We start from the raw sequence: 18,107 nt of genomic DNA, 5'->3' as shown, positions 1-18,107 counted from the left end.
CCAAAGAAAAAAGAAAAAGTCGGATAGAACTCTAGCTGTGATATTTCCCAACGATATTCTGATTTCTCAGGACCTTAGCTTACCTCCATATCCCCATACTTCCACATCAGTATCACCTATGGACAGTTGTGTACAACAGGGGGCATCAAACTCATTTTGTGGCAAAGTTATGGATTGGGAGAGAGGTTATGCCTAAGAAAGGAAATCTTAAATTATGTTTAGGTAAGATGTGAGTTCCTAATCAGTGGAAGTAAGAACTTAGTGAGTGTGTTCTACATATGTAACTATGAACTTATACAAAGAAACCACACATTTTAGATGTAGAAATAATTTTACTTGATCACAAGCCTCAAATTAACATTAAACATACTAAATTGATTACTAGGTAGATTTAACAAAAAACTTCAAAAGAAGTATAAATAGGCTGTGTGTGGGAGGATTATGTTACATTAGACATTTTATTTCATGTAACCAGTCAACTTTAATACTCTTGACATTTTCAGAGTCTAAAATGTTTAGTGGTACGTAACCTAGTTTTGGTCTTCAGGTTGCTATGACAAGTTACTCAGCAATTAACAGATCTTAACTCTTAACCAGTATTGATCTTCAAAACTTGAAGAAAATGCTACAAGACTAATGCAAAATATTAGGGCAGTAGAGGCAGTTCTGAGCAGATATTTTAAAAAATGCCCCAAATGCAAGCACATTGTTATTGAGGGGACAATTCAAAAAGACCAACACTAAGCTTAGTTCAGATAAACATTTTAGACTGGTTCAATAAAAAGTAATGTAACAAATCAGTTTTCCAGATGCATTTACCCATATCAGAGAACAAGAGATAAGCCAGTGTCCATGCACAGAATACAATTTAAATTTAAATACTAATGATGATACTTAATTCATCTTCAAAAAATACATTTTCCTCTAACTGTAAATGTTAAGTTCTTACATCACTTTAAACAAAAATCAGAAACTGCATGTAGCAGTAGAAGGTTTAAACCATGTAGTGAGTTAGAGTAAAAATAAACATGATAAAAGTGAATAAATCATTCGCTTGGAGGTCTAAAATCAGAAAATGTTAACAAATAATAGTGGTTATTCAAAATATAAAATAATCTAGTCCAATTCAAAATACTTAAAGTTGTGGTTTATACAAAAACAGTATTAGTATGGAAACATTATCTGTAGGGGAGAAAACCCAACAGTTATGATATGGATTCTGAACAAGTTGTGATTTGAAGCCTTTAACTACAATCACTACTTTGTGATTAGGAAATGTATAGATTTTAATCTTATTTAAAAAAAATCATTTAAAAAAAACCTTACAAACAGCACAGCTAATTAAAACTGAAGTTTTAAAAGATCCTACTTTTCATTATTTAAGCAGTTTAATTTATTTCCACTGACCAAGCTGAGAAAAAGTTAGTATTTATTTTTTACACTGAAGCAACACGGTAATGTTTGTGGTCCAACTTTGCAGGAGAATGTTAATTAAATGAGCTAATTGGAATTTTGATTTCTTTTTCATGTAATCGGCAGCTGAAGTTTTTTTTTTTTTTTAAATTGACAAATTTTTACAAATGCTAAATTTGGAGTCAAATAGTATCTGATCGGACCTTTTAAAGGTAGAGAACTTTCAAAAAAAGGACAGTATTTAGGTCCCAAAAATTATGTTCCTTAATAGTGGTTTATGTAATTATATAACCTTTTGCTTGAATTCTCAAGAGAGATCACTCTTCATCTTCCAGGGATGAAGCACATAGGCCTTCCCTAGAGAAAAGTATATTTGGTGGCCTACGTGACTTAGGTATCCCTTTAAAATAAAAAAAATACCCCATGTTTTAACCTGATACGTTTGGGATATACATTTTGTTCAGTTTAAATATACAAACCGGATAATTACATAAAAGAAAGCTACATAAAATCCTCTTCAAGATAGCCTATGGTGTGTTAATATACACATCCATTTGGCCAGTAATCAGGAAAAAAGCCAACATTTTCAGTATTAAAAATTAACTGGTTTGATTTTTTTTCTTCTAAATTTTAATTGGAATAAAAATTATAATATTTATTTCTCATGACCTAGAGCACTCAGTGAAATTCTGGCTTCATTGACTTCAACAGAGCCAGGATTTCGCTTATATTTCTAGGCAGCACATTACACATACACATTTGTTACCAAGATTATTTATTTGCAGCTACTAATATGAATTGCATCTTCTTGCTAATCTGAATATTAATAAGGCAAAATTTAAGCATGTCGGTTTCGTCCAGGAAGCTTAGGGAAATCTTCAGGTAATAGAGCATGAACTCGACATGTTGGGCATGTACTTTGTGTTTTAAGCCAGGTTCCAATACACTGTAAAAGATGGCAAGAGAATGTCAGAAACCTTTAGTTAATTTCAGCTATACTAAGAGTTTTCAACTTAGTGATAAATACTAACAAAAATACATTTAAAAATAGATAGTTGTCCAAAGCATTCAATCATAAGTTAAGATTTGGTGTTGGAAAAAATACAGCCTCTGGTTCCATGATGCTGCACAGACTATGGGTTTTTTTTAAAACCAATTTCTGGTGTACACCAATTATACAATTACTTTTATTACACTTATTTTTAAGGTTTGGAAACTCAAAAAAAAAAATAATAATAATAATGAAATGCACATGGACAGCTTTTCAATCATCAACTTTAATAAAGTCCTACATACCAGTAGATAATGTACTTTAGTTTACAATTTTGATTCTTCCTTACTGTAAGAACTTACTATAGATGTAGCTATTTTCATGGTTGCCTACCCTTTTAACAAAATACTGGCAATGAAGCTTGTGTCCTATTACAGGTCTGGAGTTTGATTGCTAATGAGTAAGGCTACGATTTGGTCATGGAGATTGCAGAGGAATCCATGACTTCCACAGACCTCTGTGACTTCAGCCCACAGCGGCTGGGAGCTGCAGGCTACCCAATCTTCCCTGGAGTGGCGGGGGCCCCCACAGCATGGGGAATCCCCTAGAACTCCAGTCCCCACAGGGGATCCCCTGGCAGCTCCCCAGCTGCTACAGGCAGGGGGCTCTGCCAGCCATGGGGCAGGGGCCGCAGATCCCAGCCACAGCTGGGCAGGGTGCTGGATCCTCCCTCTCTCCCCCTTTTTGTCATGGACATTTTTAATAAAAGTCAGGGACAGATCACAGCTTCTGTGAATTTTTGTTAATTGCCTGTGACCTGTCCGTGACTTTTATTAAAAATGTCCATGACAAAATCGTAGCCTAGCTAATGACCTTAGCATTTCTATAGCACTTTAGTTTTTTGAAGTGATGCAGAAAGATGTAATTAATTAGTAACTTTATGAAACTTTGAATAGAAGGGTTGCAGTCAGCTTTATTTTTAAGCTTAAATGGTAGTTTAACAAAACCATTTTAGTGTCTAGCTCTCTAAAATACAAGAAAATTTTGCCAACTGAAAATACAAAAGAGGAATATTCTCAAACATACAATGAGTTATTACAAGGGATACAATAAAAAACAATATATGAATTACTACTTTAATATCAATGCTAAATACTATACAACTGGGGGCTTTTTTGAAAAGGGAAATCTGTCTAATTCAAAAAATATTTTTACATCAGATAGGTAGGTTCAAAAAAGACTCACATGTAAATAGTATGAGAATATAAAAAAAAGTATTAACCCTTACCCGTCTGTGAAAACTGTGTCCACATTCTAGCACACACATATCTTCCTGGCTTAGCTCTTCATGGCATATTATGCAGGGATCATCATCCGATGTCTAGAGATAAAATAATTTAAATATATATATTTTATGTAAGGTTAGCAACTACTTTAAAAAAAATCAATCAAGTATAGTCAGCTAGTTGTAACACAGTGGGTTGATTGCCTTCCAAACATAAAACAGGCATAGATCCTGCCCTGAAGAGCTTACAACCTATTGTAAACAAATCCATTTCTCCTATCTTTTTTAAAAGCACAACAGAACAGAACAACAGTACTTCAAAGTAAGTTGTTAATGCAAGTGATGCTACTGAAGCTGAGACACCATTATGGAATGCTTTTGAAGACAGAGCAATGAAGTTTTTACAAAAAGGCAAAGTTTAGTGATTGAAAGTCTGGGAATCCCATCTCCCATTTTTATTTGCATATTATGGTAATTGCATCCTGCAAACACCTCAGATAAATCTTGTTCTGCCTTCTCAAATCACCTTTAAAATAAAGCCTCATACATGATCACACCTGATAGTGCTGTTACATACATTATGCTTCTAAAAATAGAGGCTAGGAAAGTGAATAATAAGTATTTCAAAGCACTTTGTGGGGAAGATATCAAGTAGGGTACCCATCACCATTTTACAAATAAGTATATTGATGCAGGAAGTGTATGAATGACTTGTCTGAAGTTCTGCAGCAAGTTAGTGGCACAGCCAGGAGCAAAACACAGGGAGAGATTTTCCAGTTCTCTGCTCTGAAGAGCAGGGAACACTCAGAATTGGCTTACAATGCCTAAAGCAACAGGCATTAAAAAAAAGGCATCCCTCGGGGGGGGGGGGGGAGAGGAGGGGTGTGTGTGTGTGTGTGTCAAAGCTGTGCTGCGCTTACTGCCAAGTATTTACACGCTGTCTCATTAATTACTGCAATGCACAGAGATCTCATCTGACTAATGAAGATATTTTATAAAGTATCTTCTAAGAACATTAGTGAAGCAAATAATACAGATTTTCTTTTTTAAAATATAAAAGTTTTGATTTCCTAGTTGAATTTTTTGTAAGATATAATATCTTGACTTAATTAAATTAAAAACTATGGAGTAGTGCATCATAAAATTGCCCCTTGTGCTTTGATACATCGATTGAAAACACACACACACACACACATTATATAGATATATATAGATATAGATATATAGATATAAATATAAATAAAAATTAGTGGAAGAGTAAAGAAAACTTACAGTAGAATCATTTGATTTTATCCATTTTGATTGTGATGGTCCTCCAACAAGTCTCCACGGCTGGTGGGCTGGCTGTGATGGCTGAGTTGTTTTGTTTGCAACAGTTTTATAGGAAGGCCTTGCCTTGGAGAGGCTAGACACATTTCCCACGGCAGACTTGGCTACTTTCGGAGTCTGAGTTACAGCGCAGGATGCTGGCTTTTCGGTTCTCTTTGCTGAGGTCGGAGCCTACAGAGGTATTGCAAAGGAAATTTTTATCATCATCAAGCATTATGCCATGCATTTGCTAAAGAACATTCAGTATCCTCTTCAGCTTTGTTTCACTATTTTAATCAATTATGGTGCAAAAAAAGTCTGACATCTGCCATGTACCTTTTTCTTATTTTGATGGTCCAGAATGAGTTCGGTCACTCGGGTAAGGATTTCATCTGAGCTCAATCCTGAAAGTTTGTTTCCATTTTTAATTTGTACTTCTTTTATGAAGTTAGTAAGATCAAAACTGCAAGGGGGAAAAAAGTAAAGAACAGAGTTTTACAACAGTTTACATTGTGATTCAGTCAGCACAGTTACAGTAAAAAAAAAAAAAAAAAAAAAGCCTTTGCTTAAAGGCTTTAGATCAGGGATTGGCAACCTTTGGCACGCAGCCCACCAGGGTACTCCCCTTGGTGGGCTGGGCCAGCTTGTTTACCTGCCGCGTTTGCAGGTTCGGCTGATCGCAGTTCCCATTGGCTACGTTTCGCCGCTCCAGGCCAATGGGGGCCAGCACATCCCTCGGCCTGCGCTGCTGCCCCCATTGGCCTGGAGCGGCGAAACGCAGCCAATGGGAACTGCGATCAGCCGAACCTGCAAACACGGCAGGTAAACAAGCTGGCCCAGTCCACCAAGGGGAGTACCCTGGCAGGCCGCATGCCAAAGGTTGCCAATCCCTGCTTTAGATTTATAGAAGTGGCCCTCTTAAAAAAAAAAAAAAGGGGGGGGGGGGGAGAAGAGAGAGAGAGGTTGACATTTTAAAATGCATTTAGAAGACACACTTCTAGATACCATTCTGTCAGTGTCTAGTTTGCACTGCTCTTATACAACACCAATCTGAAATAAATAAACACCAGCATCTAGATGTTTTAACCACAATGGGCTGACTGAAGGAAATAGTTGCAATGTTAATTCAGGTTTGATGGGATTGCTTGAGATGGAGGAGTGGATGAAGAAGGGATGGGTGAGTCCCTCAGAGAGTAGCCACAACTCACTATTTCTCACCCACTTGTCTGTGGTCAATAGAGACCATTCTCCTGAGAAACGGAAAATTCAAGGAGTATTTCTGCATATTACTGGGCTTGTAGTTCCTTCTCAACACACTACTAGTTTGGTTTGGAAGTGCTGTCTGCCACAACTTAATCCAATTTTTCTCCAGACAGGAGACAACCTGTGTATTTGGGTGAGCAAAGAATTTGTTTGGAGTAAGCATCTGTAGTCCAGGGCACAGTTAGATGTGATTCCATGGCACTAGCTGAGAATCTCACTGCATCCACTGAGGCATCTGCCATAAAGTCTGTTGCTGGGGTTAGAAGTCAGGTTGGTCCTTTTGTTGTCATGGTTTCATGGCCATCCTGACTGTCTCTTGTGAAGCATATAGTGGCCTGTTCCTTTTATGGTGTCTTTCACCTTTTTGTATCACTGGGAGAGAAATCCTCTTCACCCAGGATTACCATTTCTTTTGCTAGAGATGCCACTGCAGTATCATCCTTTGGCATTTCTGTAATGGTGCTTTTTGGTGTTTGCATTTTATCTAAGTGCACACCTGCTTATGTGCTTAGCCTTGTCAGGTATTTCCCATTCATCCCTATTCACATCCTCAAAAGGGTGCAGTGAGAATGTTGTCAGAAGCAAGGATTTGGAAGGCAGGTATTTGCCCTTAGGCTGGTCCTCGTGTGCCAGTTCTGGTTGATCTGGAGAGCAGATGCAACCTTTCTGCATATGGTCTCAAATTTATTAGAGGGTGAAAAACCTTTGCTGCATGTTTTCCATGCCCTGCGCAGAGCCTGAATATGAGAACTCTCCTTCCTCATTAGAAGCGGCAGAGCCTGAATCAGAGGAGAAATACTCTCAGATTTCTTTTAATTTTTCTCTTCACCTTTATAATATTTTTGGATTTTTGGCCCTTCTTATCTGCTCAGCAGGAGTTGTCACCAGGCTATGGCTTGAGTGGGATTTCTTGAGATCCATGGAAATATCTCCCTGTACCTTCCCCTTTACTGGGAATGGGGTCTCACTGCTAGTGTCCGTAGCTTTGTGTGGGAAGGAGAGCTATGTAGGAATCCTGCTTCTTTTCCTAGGGAGTTTAGGATCCACCTCTGTATCGGGGGTGGGGGATTTGGTGCCCATTGTTTTTTCATTCTGATCAGGGTCTGCCCCAGGACTTAACCCCGAGCTGGCTGGCTGGTGTCCTCATCTTTGGCTATCCACCCCTCTCCCCCGCAATAACTTGTCTCGTGGGAGGGGTTTTCTACATTGGAGTCATGGTTCCTCAGACAGGTATGTCAGGTCTCCCCTGCCCTGACTCTGAGCCCCATGTCCTGGCAGAGAATAGACACAGCATTAATTTGCCCTCTGAAGATCCTGTAAATGCTGCCTCACATACGGAACACTGCTTAGATTTAACCAGTGTTTATGGGACAGACAAGGGAAGAGAATAGGGAAGGGAGAAGAAAGGTTGCTCACTTCTAGCCAAAAAATTAAAAACAAGGCTGGCAAAGAAATGATTGGAAGCAAAGTGAACTGCTACTATGGTAGTGAAGACTTGGTGGCAAGTTACAGTAGGGGATGTAATCAGCTGGGACTGTGTTACAGAGATGAACTGCTCTGGGAACCGCAGACACGAGGGGACTAGCCCTTAGAACTTGGGCTGCAGAAAAACCAAGCTAAATATTTCAGCAATTTATAGCAGAACTTCACAGGTGATTTTTTTTTTAAATCATACTACCTGAGTTGGCACTACAAGTTATAAATCCATAAAAACTGTATGCATTAAACTGCTATTTACCTAGCCAATTTTGAGATTTCAGAACAGTCAGGTGAAATAGCCTATATGGGTTTTTTTCTAGGACAAAAATCTTAGGAACAAAGTAGTTCTAAAAGTATGTTTTATGTAGAAGTTGATAATTTTTTCAAGAGATAAAATAAAACACACTTCTAACCTTAATGAGTGGCTCTGCCTCATCTTCAGTGTATGTTTTAGCATGCTTCTTGTATGTACATATTTAAAAATTAGTATACATCCAACACTTTGGAAGGAGCTCTAGTAACTTTCTACTGCACGTCAAAGAAGGTGTTTGAGAGAAAACTCAAGGGCCTTTTATAAAGTACCACTGTCCTTGTCACATTCCTAATGGTATGTAAAGGGACTGACGCTTATTCAACGTATTTTATTATTCTGTTAAAAACATTTAATATTCTATGCTTAGTCTAAACAAAAACTAAAGAGAGCCTTATCAGTTGCATGGTTAAGAACTCAAAATGCAAGAATACCAAGGTTGCACTAACAACTTCTCTACTTTGCCCCCATGTACATACACTATCACAGAGCTGAATTACATGGATTACATTCTATTCCTCAATTACAATATAATATGAAATTTCCTGCCACCTTAGATACACCTCCACCTTGCAATATTTATTCAGACTTTTATACTTGCACCAACATGTTTGCTGTAATAGATCACTGTACCTTTGAGAGAAGACTAGAATTAGTGTATAAGATATCTATGGTAGCACTGAATAATTTTCTCTTTTGAAGCAGAAGCACAGCTAACTGCAGGTACAAATTAGGGGGTCAAAGCAAATAACCTAAAGCGAATGGCTGCATGTTTAGGTGGTCTATAAGTACTATAAACAGGACTTTTTACTATTACTTCTATGGTATATACTTAATCTGTTGTATAACTGTTGTTGAGTATTTGCATATAAATGACTAATGGACTCTGACGTACACAGTAGCACATGTAGAAAATTGGGGTAGCATTGCATTGCGTTTAAAAATAATGTAACGCTTTAGACTGTCAATGTATAAACACACAAAAGGGAGCAAAGTTAAGAATGTGTATCTGACAGTGTAATCATAACTTTCTATCAATAATGTAAGGGTCCTGGTTACAGAATTTCCTCACTTAATAAGAGAGGAAAGAAGATTGGGGGTGGGGTGGACACATCACCTTTGTCAGGACTTGGAGATGCTGCAAACTAGCAGCTAATTGGTAATAGCATGCATAAATTCCATAATCTGGAGCATGTGGCTAGGTATAATCAAATGTGAAGTCTAAAGGAAGATCCTCTATTGCACACCTTCGCAGCTATCATGTCAACTCAGAGTGGACTCTATCTTGCACACCTTACCAAGTATGCTGCCCCAATCCTAACCCCTTTAGACCCAAATGCTATTAAATTTAGCCTCATGTACCTGCAGAGAATCCTCCTTCAGCTGAACATTTTACAATATTAATGGGAAGATAAACCCCAAATAGGGAGAAAAATTACCCAAGAGCATATCCTGCTCCCAGCTAAAATATGAGGAGACTCCCTGCCAAGAAACCCAGTACGATAGAAATAAAAGAAAAGAAAAAAACCTTTTAGAACAGTATTACCTTGTATAGTGTGGAAATATAGCCATTAGACGCTCAATGATATTATCAAGTGCTTTTGAAAGTGCCTTCTTGTTTGGCACTCCAACAGCTCCCAAGTGTGTAGCTGATGCTGGATCATTTAGCGGTCTTTGGTTCGGCTGTATGTTCTGAGCAGTACTTCCAGAAATCCCTGATGGCTGGGCTACTCGCACTTGATCAGAGTATGATGCTCCTAACGTTTCAAAGGGTATTTCTACTGATCCATTCTTTGGAAAACAAGGATTAGGACTTTTACGTGCTGTTTTATTTCCAGTTTGCACATTAAGTGTGGAATGCACCGGACTTTGATCTTTGGAGCTTGAAAATGCAGGAAGTAAAGTGGGGCGTACAGGTGGAGATGAATACATTATGATGGCTGGATCATTAATAGGAGGACTGCCTGGCATTACCTACAAAAAAAAAAAAAAAATTCCCCAGAAAGATGAAAAGTAAAATATTAGTCAAGTATTATTGTCAAACATGATAAGGCTGCAGCTACTTCATGGATTGGGCTGTACTTACCTAAGGCCTTGGCTACTCTGGCGCTGTACAGCGCTGCACTTGCTGCGCTCAGGGGTGTGAAAACGCCCCCCCCAGCACAGCGAGTGCAACGCTGTAAAGCGCCAGTGTAATCAGCACCTGCAGCGCTGCACGCTCACTCGCAGCACTGCAAGCTATTCCCCTCGGAGAGGTGGAGTACACACAGCACTGCGGGAGAGCTCTCACAGCGCTGGCGGCGCGACTACACTCGTGCTTCGCAGCGCTGTGAATCCCGAAGTGTAGCCAAGGCCTTAGGCAGTTAAGAAGGAAATGCACAGTAAAAGACAACACTTCATCCTGACCTGATTTACCACGCGGGGTAACCTGTTTATAGCACACATGCAAAATCATGCCCTTTCTGATAATCATGCAGTACCTATAGACAAGATTTGCTCCAAGCCTAATTAAAATATAATGTGCACACAAATGCAACCCTTACCATTATTTTAACTTATACAGAGTTCCCATGGTTTTAGCTACAGAAATGGTCCTGGCCAGTCATCATGATTTTACAGAAGGAATGTTTTGAAAGTGGCTGTGGGCATTTCTTCGTTAAAGATTCCAAGATGGCTGGCAAGAAAGCCAGCAGTTAGAGGCATTAAAAAAAATGTTTTTTAAAGGAATATATTTAAACTTTAGCCATATATAGGTTTTTATTTAAAGAAATAAATGGCTGCCATATTCACCATCCTGAAAGGCTCTGCAGGGTTAGAATTCATTTTCATCACAGGGCTCTTTAAAAAAGGATACACTTATCCTCACTAAGAATACAATTGTGCCCACTTACTCATAATGAGTAGTGCTATACTCTACATGCAGACCTAGTGAAATCAAATCAATGGAATTACTATTAGAATAAGTTACCACTCTATGAATACGAAAAGCAAGTCAACATGGTCAGGGACACAGCCCCATGCTCTGGGTGTCCCTAAAGTTCTGACTGCCAGAAGCTGGGACCAGGTGACAGGGGATGGATCACGCAAAATTGCCCTGTTTTGTTCATTCCCTCTGAAGCATCTGGCACCGGCCACTGTCAGATACTGGGCTAGATGGACCATTGGTCTGACCCAGTATGACCATTCTTATGTTCTAGAATTAGATTTTAATACCTGTTCTGTAAATGTGATTTTATCTTTGTACCACTCCTAGCACAAGTTTTCCTTGCATTAGTCTACAGTGAAATCAGATAAAAGATCAAGAACACAGCAAGAGAACAGTGCTAGTTTTAGTTTCCCCATCTATAAAATCAGGATAACACTATCTCCTTTAGTAATGTTTCTCAGATCTGAAGATGAAAACTATTGTAACCCCATTTTGACCAGAAAGATTAGGCAAAGTTTAGGGCCTTGTGGGTTGTTTCTGTTCGGAGGAGAATTTGATTGAGTCAGGTATCCTTGATGCAATCATATCTATTTGATTCCTCCTGTCTTCAGAAAAACGAATAGGAAACTGTTTGCTCCAAGCTCCTCAGCCCCAAAGCACTCAGCATGTCTCAGACCCATGTTCCCAGTGCCTGTTCAGGCTGTCTCTGGTGCTTCCTTGCTCCTCTAGTCTTTCTGCTTTTTCTCTGAGGCATTCAGACGTACACAGCTCCACCAATCAATGCCTTAGCCCCAGCATTTGTTATATCCATCCCCCTGGGCCACATAGTTCAGCTTCTGCTCAAGTTTTCATATATGCCTGTGTTTTGGGTGGTATGCCTATTGTTTCATCTGTGTGGTTATACAAAGATGTTTAATGGCTTCTTTATATTTATCATGAATGAAAGGCAGCTATTACACCCACCAATTTCAACAAGGTTTAATCCAACCCATAACAATACTATCTAAGAATGAAGTAGATTGAGATGGACTTAAGAGATCAGTATTCAGAGTACAGAAAAAGATGATATTTAAGAAAAAGAAAGGGGAGAGAGGAGAGAACGGTTTTCAATGGTTCAAATTTCAATGGTGAACCTCTATCCGGATTAACTATTCAGAAAAAAAAAATTAAAAACAAAACTATCCAAGGAAGTTGTGTGTACAGTGCCCAGTACAATGGGGCCCCCATTCTGACTAGGTTGCGTGGCTACTGAATACAAATTAACAAAAATAGAAAAGAGGCCGGTGACCAAACAAACAGCATCAAACCTTTCTGGTTATTTTCAAAGCTCACTCACTCACTACAATATTAATAAGATGTGAGCTGAAAGGGCATTTAAGGGACTGACAAGCAAATGAACTAACCAAGTACAGGTCTGCAAGAAAGCTGCATTTGTTTTGTCCAACAGCCCAAAACTCACCACGTATAAACTGCAGAATGCCCTAAGTTTTCAGTCATATTATTTGACCACAATTAATGAGGGCAGTCATGTTGTCAAAAAATTATACACATTACATATAAATGCTCTGTTTGTCAAACAGTCTGGAAAATGTCAGTGTCTTAAGAATTAATATAGATTTAAATCAGCAAGAGAGTTACCATTTAAATGAATGTTAGTTTTACACAGTAAAATTCTTCCGGTGGTGGTGAGAAAGAACAGTTACTGACCCTACAGTAAGGGCGGATATCCTACAGTTCAAGTTGATACCAGTGTGGATCCCACTGTGGGTGCATATGTGCCTAATGCACATGAGATTGGAGGTTCTTGTGATTTTTGTTTTAAAGTAATAGTCTGTTTTGGGGCACGCTTGCACCATATGCCTCTTTGTGCTCCCATGCCCAGACATAAGGAAGGGGCAGCTGTGACCCACCTTCCATTTTCTTGCAATTTGAAACCCATGTTTAGATGAGGACTCTGAAAAGAAGGGATTGAAGGCAGGTGATGGGACTCACCCGGACAATAGAAAAGAACTAGTTACTATAAGGTAAGTAATCGTTTTTTTTCAACTGTATCAGTCAAACAGTACTTAGCAGCCATGTCCAGTGCCAAGTCCAAAGCATAATGTTTGACAACGGTCAGTTGGTTTTCCCATTTCACTGCTTTGCAGATTTCTGATATAGGCATATTCCTGAAGCACGTGAATAGTACTGCTGGAGCTCTGGTGGAGTGAGACTTAGTATCTCTCCCATCAAATACACCAGCCAGCTGGTAACAGAGAGAGATACTGTGTTATCCATTGCTCTGTGAAGAGATGGCCTGACCTTTAGAATGCCCAGCTAGAGCCAGAAACATGGGGAGACGGTGTGAAGGGTCCTGTCAATGCAACAAAACAAAGTCCTGGACACGTCTAAATGTGTGCAACTTCTTTTTGCCCAGTGCAGACTGTAGTTTCGGGAAGGAGATGGGTAGATTGATAGGTTTAGATAAAATTCTGAGGACTACTTTGGGGATGAAGTTTGGTGAGGTCTTAGCACCACTTTATCCCCATGAAATGGTCATTTAGGGAGGGTTAGCCATAAGTTCTGTACGCTTACTACCTTTTCTGGCTGAAGTGATAGCCAACACAAAGACTCTTCCGAGTGAGGTAACTGTAAAGCAGCTCTCTGAAAGTGGATCAAAGGGAGCAGGCTCCATGAGTCTAACGAGGACTGTGTTGAGGTCCCAGGTAGGAGTAGGTTCTCTGACTAGTGGGTATGTATGTAATAACCTTTTGAGGAACTTTGATACTGTTAGTGAGAAAAAACTGAGCATGACTGTACAAGCAGATGGCATGCCAAAACTGTTGGGAGGTGGACCTTAACAGAACTGAACAAGAAACCAGCCTCCTTTAAATGCCATAAATAGTCAACAATCTTCAGTATCAACGCCTGGACTGAAACTAGACTATATGTTAAGTGGCCCACATCAATAACCTCTTCCACTTAGAGACAAATAAGTCTTTTTGGTAGATGCCTTCCTGCTCCGTATCAGGATTTCTTGGATCTTTTAGGGAGAAGTCCTTGTCCATGCTACTCAACCACTCAACATCCACACTGTCAGATGCAGTGAATTTAGATCTGGATGGAGTATCTGGCTGTGGTGCTGTGGGATCATGTCTGAGGAGGCCGAGAGCTGACTAGGCTGTTGAATGGACACTTGTAGCAGGTCCAGAACCAACAGTGCCTTGGTCAGTAGCCAGCAATGAGGACAACTGTGGCGCTGTCTTACTTAACTTCCATAATTACCATAGGAAATCAGTGGGAAGGTACACCTCTACCCCAATATAACGCAACCTGATATAACACGAATTTGGATATAATGCGGTAAAGTAGCGCTCTGGGGGGGGGGGGGCGGGGCTGCGCACGCCAGTGGATCAAAGCAAGTTCGATATAACGCGGTTTCACCTATAACGCGGTAAGATTTTTTTGGCTCCCGAGGACAGCGTTGTATCGAGGGAGAGGTGTATATAAAAGGCTGGAGAGGCTTTACTGCCTGCTATGCCAATGCTGTTGCTACAGAGGACTTCAATGACATTGACATGGTTGGAGTCGAAGTTGCTGGTAAAGCTCTACCTGTACCATTTTTGCCTTCTTTCTACTGCCAGATAACGGGTCTGATGTGCACTCGAGAGAATGCTGGTGAATCTGGCCTTGCTCTGGTAGCGATTATCATCTCTGTATCCAAACTGACTCACATGGATTACTCTAGCAGATGTAGTTTGAGCTAAGCATCCCTGGATTTGTGGGTCCTGGAAGAAAAGGCCTTGCACACAGGGCACATGACTGGGATGTGGCTTTCTCCTAGGCAGAAGAAGCTTTGTCCATCTTTGATAGAGATCAATCCCTCACAGGACAGGCAATGTGTGAATCCTAAAGGTTTGCAGCCTACCATGAGGTGTGGCAGTTGACACAAAGCACCTTGCCCTGCTGTAGGGGGGCGGGGGTGTCACTGATAATCTTTTCTCTTTTGAAACATCCAATTCCAAAGAATGTGAAGATGGAGATTTCTTTGAAGTTGGTTGAAAAAACAGTTTTATAATCTCTGAAGACAGTGTCAGATAAGACACTGGCTAGGCAGTAAAAGGGAACTGAGGGAGTATCACTGCTACCCCACCCTTCCTGCCCCTATACGAGGTGGCAGAGACATGTTTATTAAAAAAATCTCCAATCTCAAATGCATGAAGCACAAGCATTCCTACAGTGGGATTCACATTGACAACATCTCAAAGAAGAACTTAGTGGTTTCATTTGCTTTCTATGAAACAAAAAATCAAAGTAGATTTGTTAGCAGCGTTGAGATACTTACTGAGATGCTAGGAGGGGACTGAAGATCAGCAGCTTTCACTTTAGAGAGATCATTTAGCTGTGCACCATTTTTCACTAAGTGAATTCTCTCTTCATACTGAGACTACAGAAAAAGACAAAGAAAACCAAAAACAAATCAGCCTTTATATTATTCCACTTACACCAAAATGAGACCTCAAAGTACCAATTAACACTATTACATTTTGAGAGAGACCAAAGACCTAATACATAGAAATAAGACTACACAGAAGTTTGATTTTCTTTGCGCTATGTTAGTGTATAGATTAAAAAAAATATAACCATGGAAAGATACATTCATTAATTTTACAGATTTAGGATTACTGGGAATATTCTTCTCCAACTGTGTACCACTACCAGTTGTTCAGCTTCCTAGGATGATGATGATTTTTTTTTGTAAACAGCCTCGTTATTTGTTTTCCATACCCCTACCCCAAAGGTAAGAGAAGAGTCATTATAAGTTATGTGGACTTGGTAAGCTAATAAGAAACGGTTGTCACATTTTTGGCCAATTCAGCAAGGATGCCTACCTGAGTGAACACCTGGGCCCACATGAAGCTCCACTGAAGTCAATGGTGCTTCATTTAAAAGAACCCCAAACCCACATGGACCTCTGCTGATTTCAATATGGCTCCATACAGACACTGGTGTGTATGGTTCAATCAGGGCTCTTACAAGTTATTAATTTAAGTAAATACATTAAGAGTAGCTATTTGAGATCTGTATTAAATTATAAAGGAAATATAAATCCAAATACTTATATTGTTAAATTATTCTCCAACTAACAGTTTGCATCCATCTTTAAAACAAAGGATATATATATTGCTTTTTTTTAATCTACTAGGCACATCACAATTCTACATTTGGTAAGAAGAGATAATTAAGGAGGACTCTTATAATACAGGAAAATGTGTTTGGAAAACAGACTTACTTCTACTTTTTCCATTTCTTTCTTGATATTTGAAATAAATGTTTCCCAAGAATCAATCTGTGACTTCAACTGAGGTAACACTGAAGTGGGATCACTGAAATATTTCAAATTTTCAGTTCAAAATAATGTGATAACTTGAGTTCGTAAGTGATTCTTCAACAGAGAAAACTGCTACCCAAAAGTGTAATGCTCTCCTTCCCCTCCCAGGTAAATCATAGCTGAAGACTTCAGTCACACAGAATTTTAACAAATTCAAGTATCAGTGTTTGTCTACTAATTTAACCCTTAGGAACTGGCCAGTCTTGGAAAGTAAGAACCCTCAAGCAACAGCCAGACTCCTAAGGATACCCCAAGACCTGGAGAGGTTGCTGTGCAGGGAGGAGGCAGGCCCTTGGGTGGAGCCAATCCCAGCTCTGTCTCCTCACATGCAGAAACAGAGCTCCACCATGTCCATCAGTCTTGCTCCATCTCCTTCTAGTCCTTCTCCCTTCCTCATACCATCAGGCAGGAAAACGTGGGTAGGTCTGAGCTGCATGAACCACCATGGCTAAACTAGAACAGGCATAGAGCTGGGAAGTCTTTTACTCTGAATTTTTCCCATGTTGCATGGTCAGAGATTGAATGCTAGCAACCAAGAAAAGATTCTTTACAATTGATGTAATTCGCAAAGCTAATGAATGCCACTTTGCTTTCCTAAACATTCAGAACTTAATTTTTCAGACTCCTAAAATGTGACGTAAGGCATCAAAAACACATTCTTAGACAAAGCTTTAACATGGTGTTAGTACATTCTAGAAGATGTAGTTAGCGGTCTAAAAAACATCTATAATGGTATTTATTTAAAGTCACCAATGCAGCTGGCAATGTGAATACCTGTTACCTCCAACAGAAATGTACAGTTCCATTAAATAAATAAAAGCAAGTCTAAATTAGTGAGAGGATATAAAACAATACTAAAACCAGAAAACAAGAAGGTAAAACAATTATATGCAATTACTGCATTTTCATGTGTGTACACTGAATCTAGACTAAAATGTAATTCTAGATGAAATAGTGACAATGTTCTCTAGTTAGACTTATCTTCTGTTTCTATTTCGTAGTTGTTACACAAATTATAGTGATGTATTAAATGCATACCTGCTCATTAACTTTAGGAATTTAAGATTTGCTTCTGCATTTGCAGCTATGCTGCGTAATTTGCATACTTCAGTGTTCTTCCAACTTTCAAGTACTGACACCTAAAATTAAATTCTGTGACTTAAAAGACATACAGTACAAGCATTTTCCTTAGCACAAGCAGTTAAAACTAAGTAATTATTAATCTAAATTCAGCCTCAATCTGGTCTTTAGTAAACATACTCAGGAAAGGCCTAGCTCTAGAACATCTCTGTAGTGAGATATTTCAAGCAGCGTTAAAATGCAATGGCAGAATTGTGAGAGGAAACTTAATGACTCTCAGATGGCTGTAAACAGTCTGCTGAGCATTAAAACTTTCATAAATAGTGAAACACTTTCCATCCCCATCCTTTGAAAACAGATAACCTTGATATTGTGCATTATCTTTATGATTAAAAAGGTATTTATCTATTTCAAGGCAGATGCATTGGCATCTAGCTCAATAAGGACCCATCTTTTTTTAAAAAAAAAAAAAACACACGACTTGCAATCACAAGCAACTTTAACAATCCAAAACTTCCTTAAAAGAAAAGTTGCATAGCATCTCTTTTATTCAAGAAATCTGAGTTCAAAGCATTCTGAATATAGAAAAACATACAGGTTTTAGAGGAAATCACCTAAGAGAACTATTATGGACAGTCCTATTATTTACAAGATGCCAGCCTTTGAATGAAATATTCAAAG

At 39.1% G+C, this 18,107-nt stretch overlaps 1 protein-coding gene across 3 annotated transcripts in view; it reads right to left on the bottom strand.

The window, feature by feature from the left end:
- Nucleotides 1-312: 312 nt before the first annotated feature.
- Nucleotides 313-18,107, bottom strand: part of TTC3 (tetratricopeptide repeat domain 3) — a 137,556-nt gene continuing 119,761 nt past the window's right edge. For all 3 annotated transcript variants that reach the window (XM_054048969.1, XM_054048987.1, XM_054048978.1), the window contains 8 exons: nucleotides 17,385-17,485; nucleotides 16,248-16,341; nucleotides 15,300-15,401; nucleotides 9,596-10,023; nucleotides 5,334-5,460; nucleotides 4,962-5,189; nucleotides 3,693-3,785; nucleotides 313-2,359 (listed from right to left, as the gene is read on the bottom strand). In XM_054048969.1, the coding sequence (XP_053904944.1) occupies nucleotides 2,252-2,359; nucleotides 3,693-3,785; nucleotides 4,962-5,189; nucleotides 5,334-5,460; nucleotides 9,596-10,023; nucleotides 15,300-15,401; nucleotides 16,248-16,341; nucleotides 17,385-17,485 (1,281 nt within the window). In that variant the 3' untranslated portion in view covers nucleotides 313-2,251. The remainder of the gene's footprint in view (nucleotides 2,360-3,692; nucleotides 3,786-4,961; nucleotides 5,190-5,333; nucleotides 5,461-9,595; nucleotides 10,024-15,299; nucleotides 15,402-16,247; nucleotides 16,342-17,384; nucleotides 17,486-18,107) is intronic.

The sequence above is a fragment of the Malaclemys terrapin genome, chromosome 1, assembly GCF_027887155.1.
Source record: "Malaclemys terrapin pileata isolate rMalTer1 chromosome 1, rMalTer1.hap1, whole genome shotgun sequence".
NCBI lineage: Eukaryota > Metazoa > Chordata > Testudines > Emydidae > Malaclemys > Malaclemys terrapin.
The sequence above is the reverse complement of the archived record's forward strand: the minus strand, read 5'-3'. Positions and strand labels throughout refer to the sequence as shown.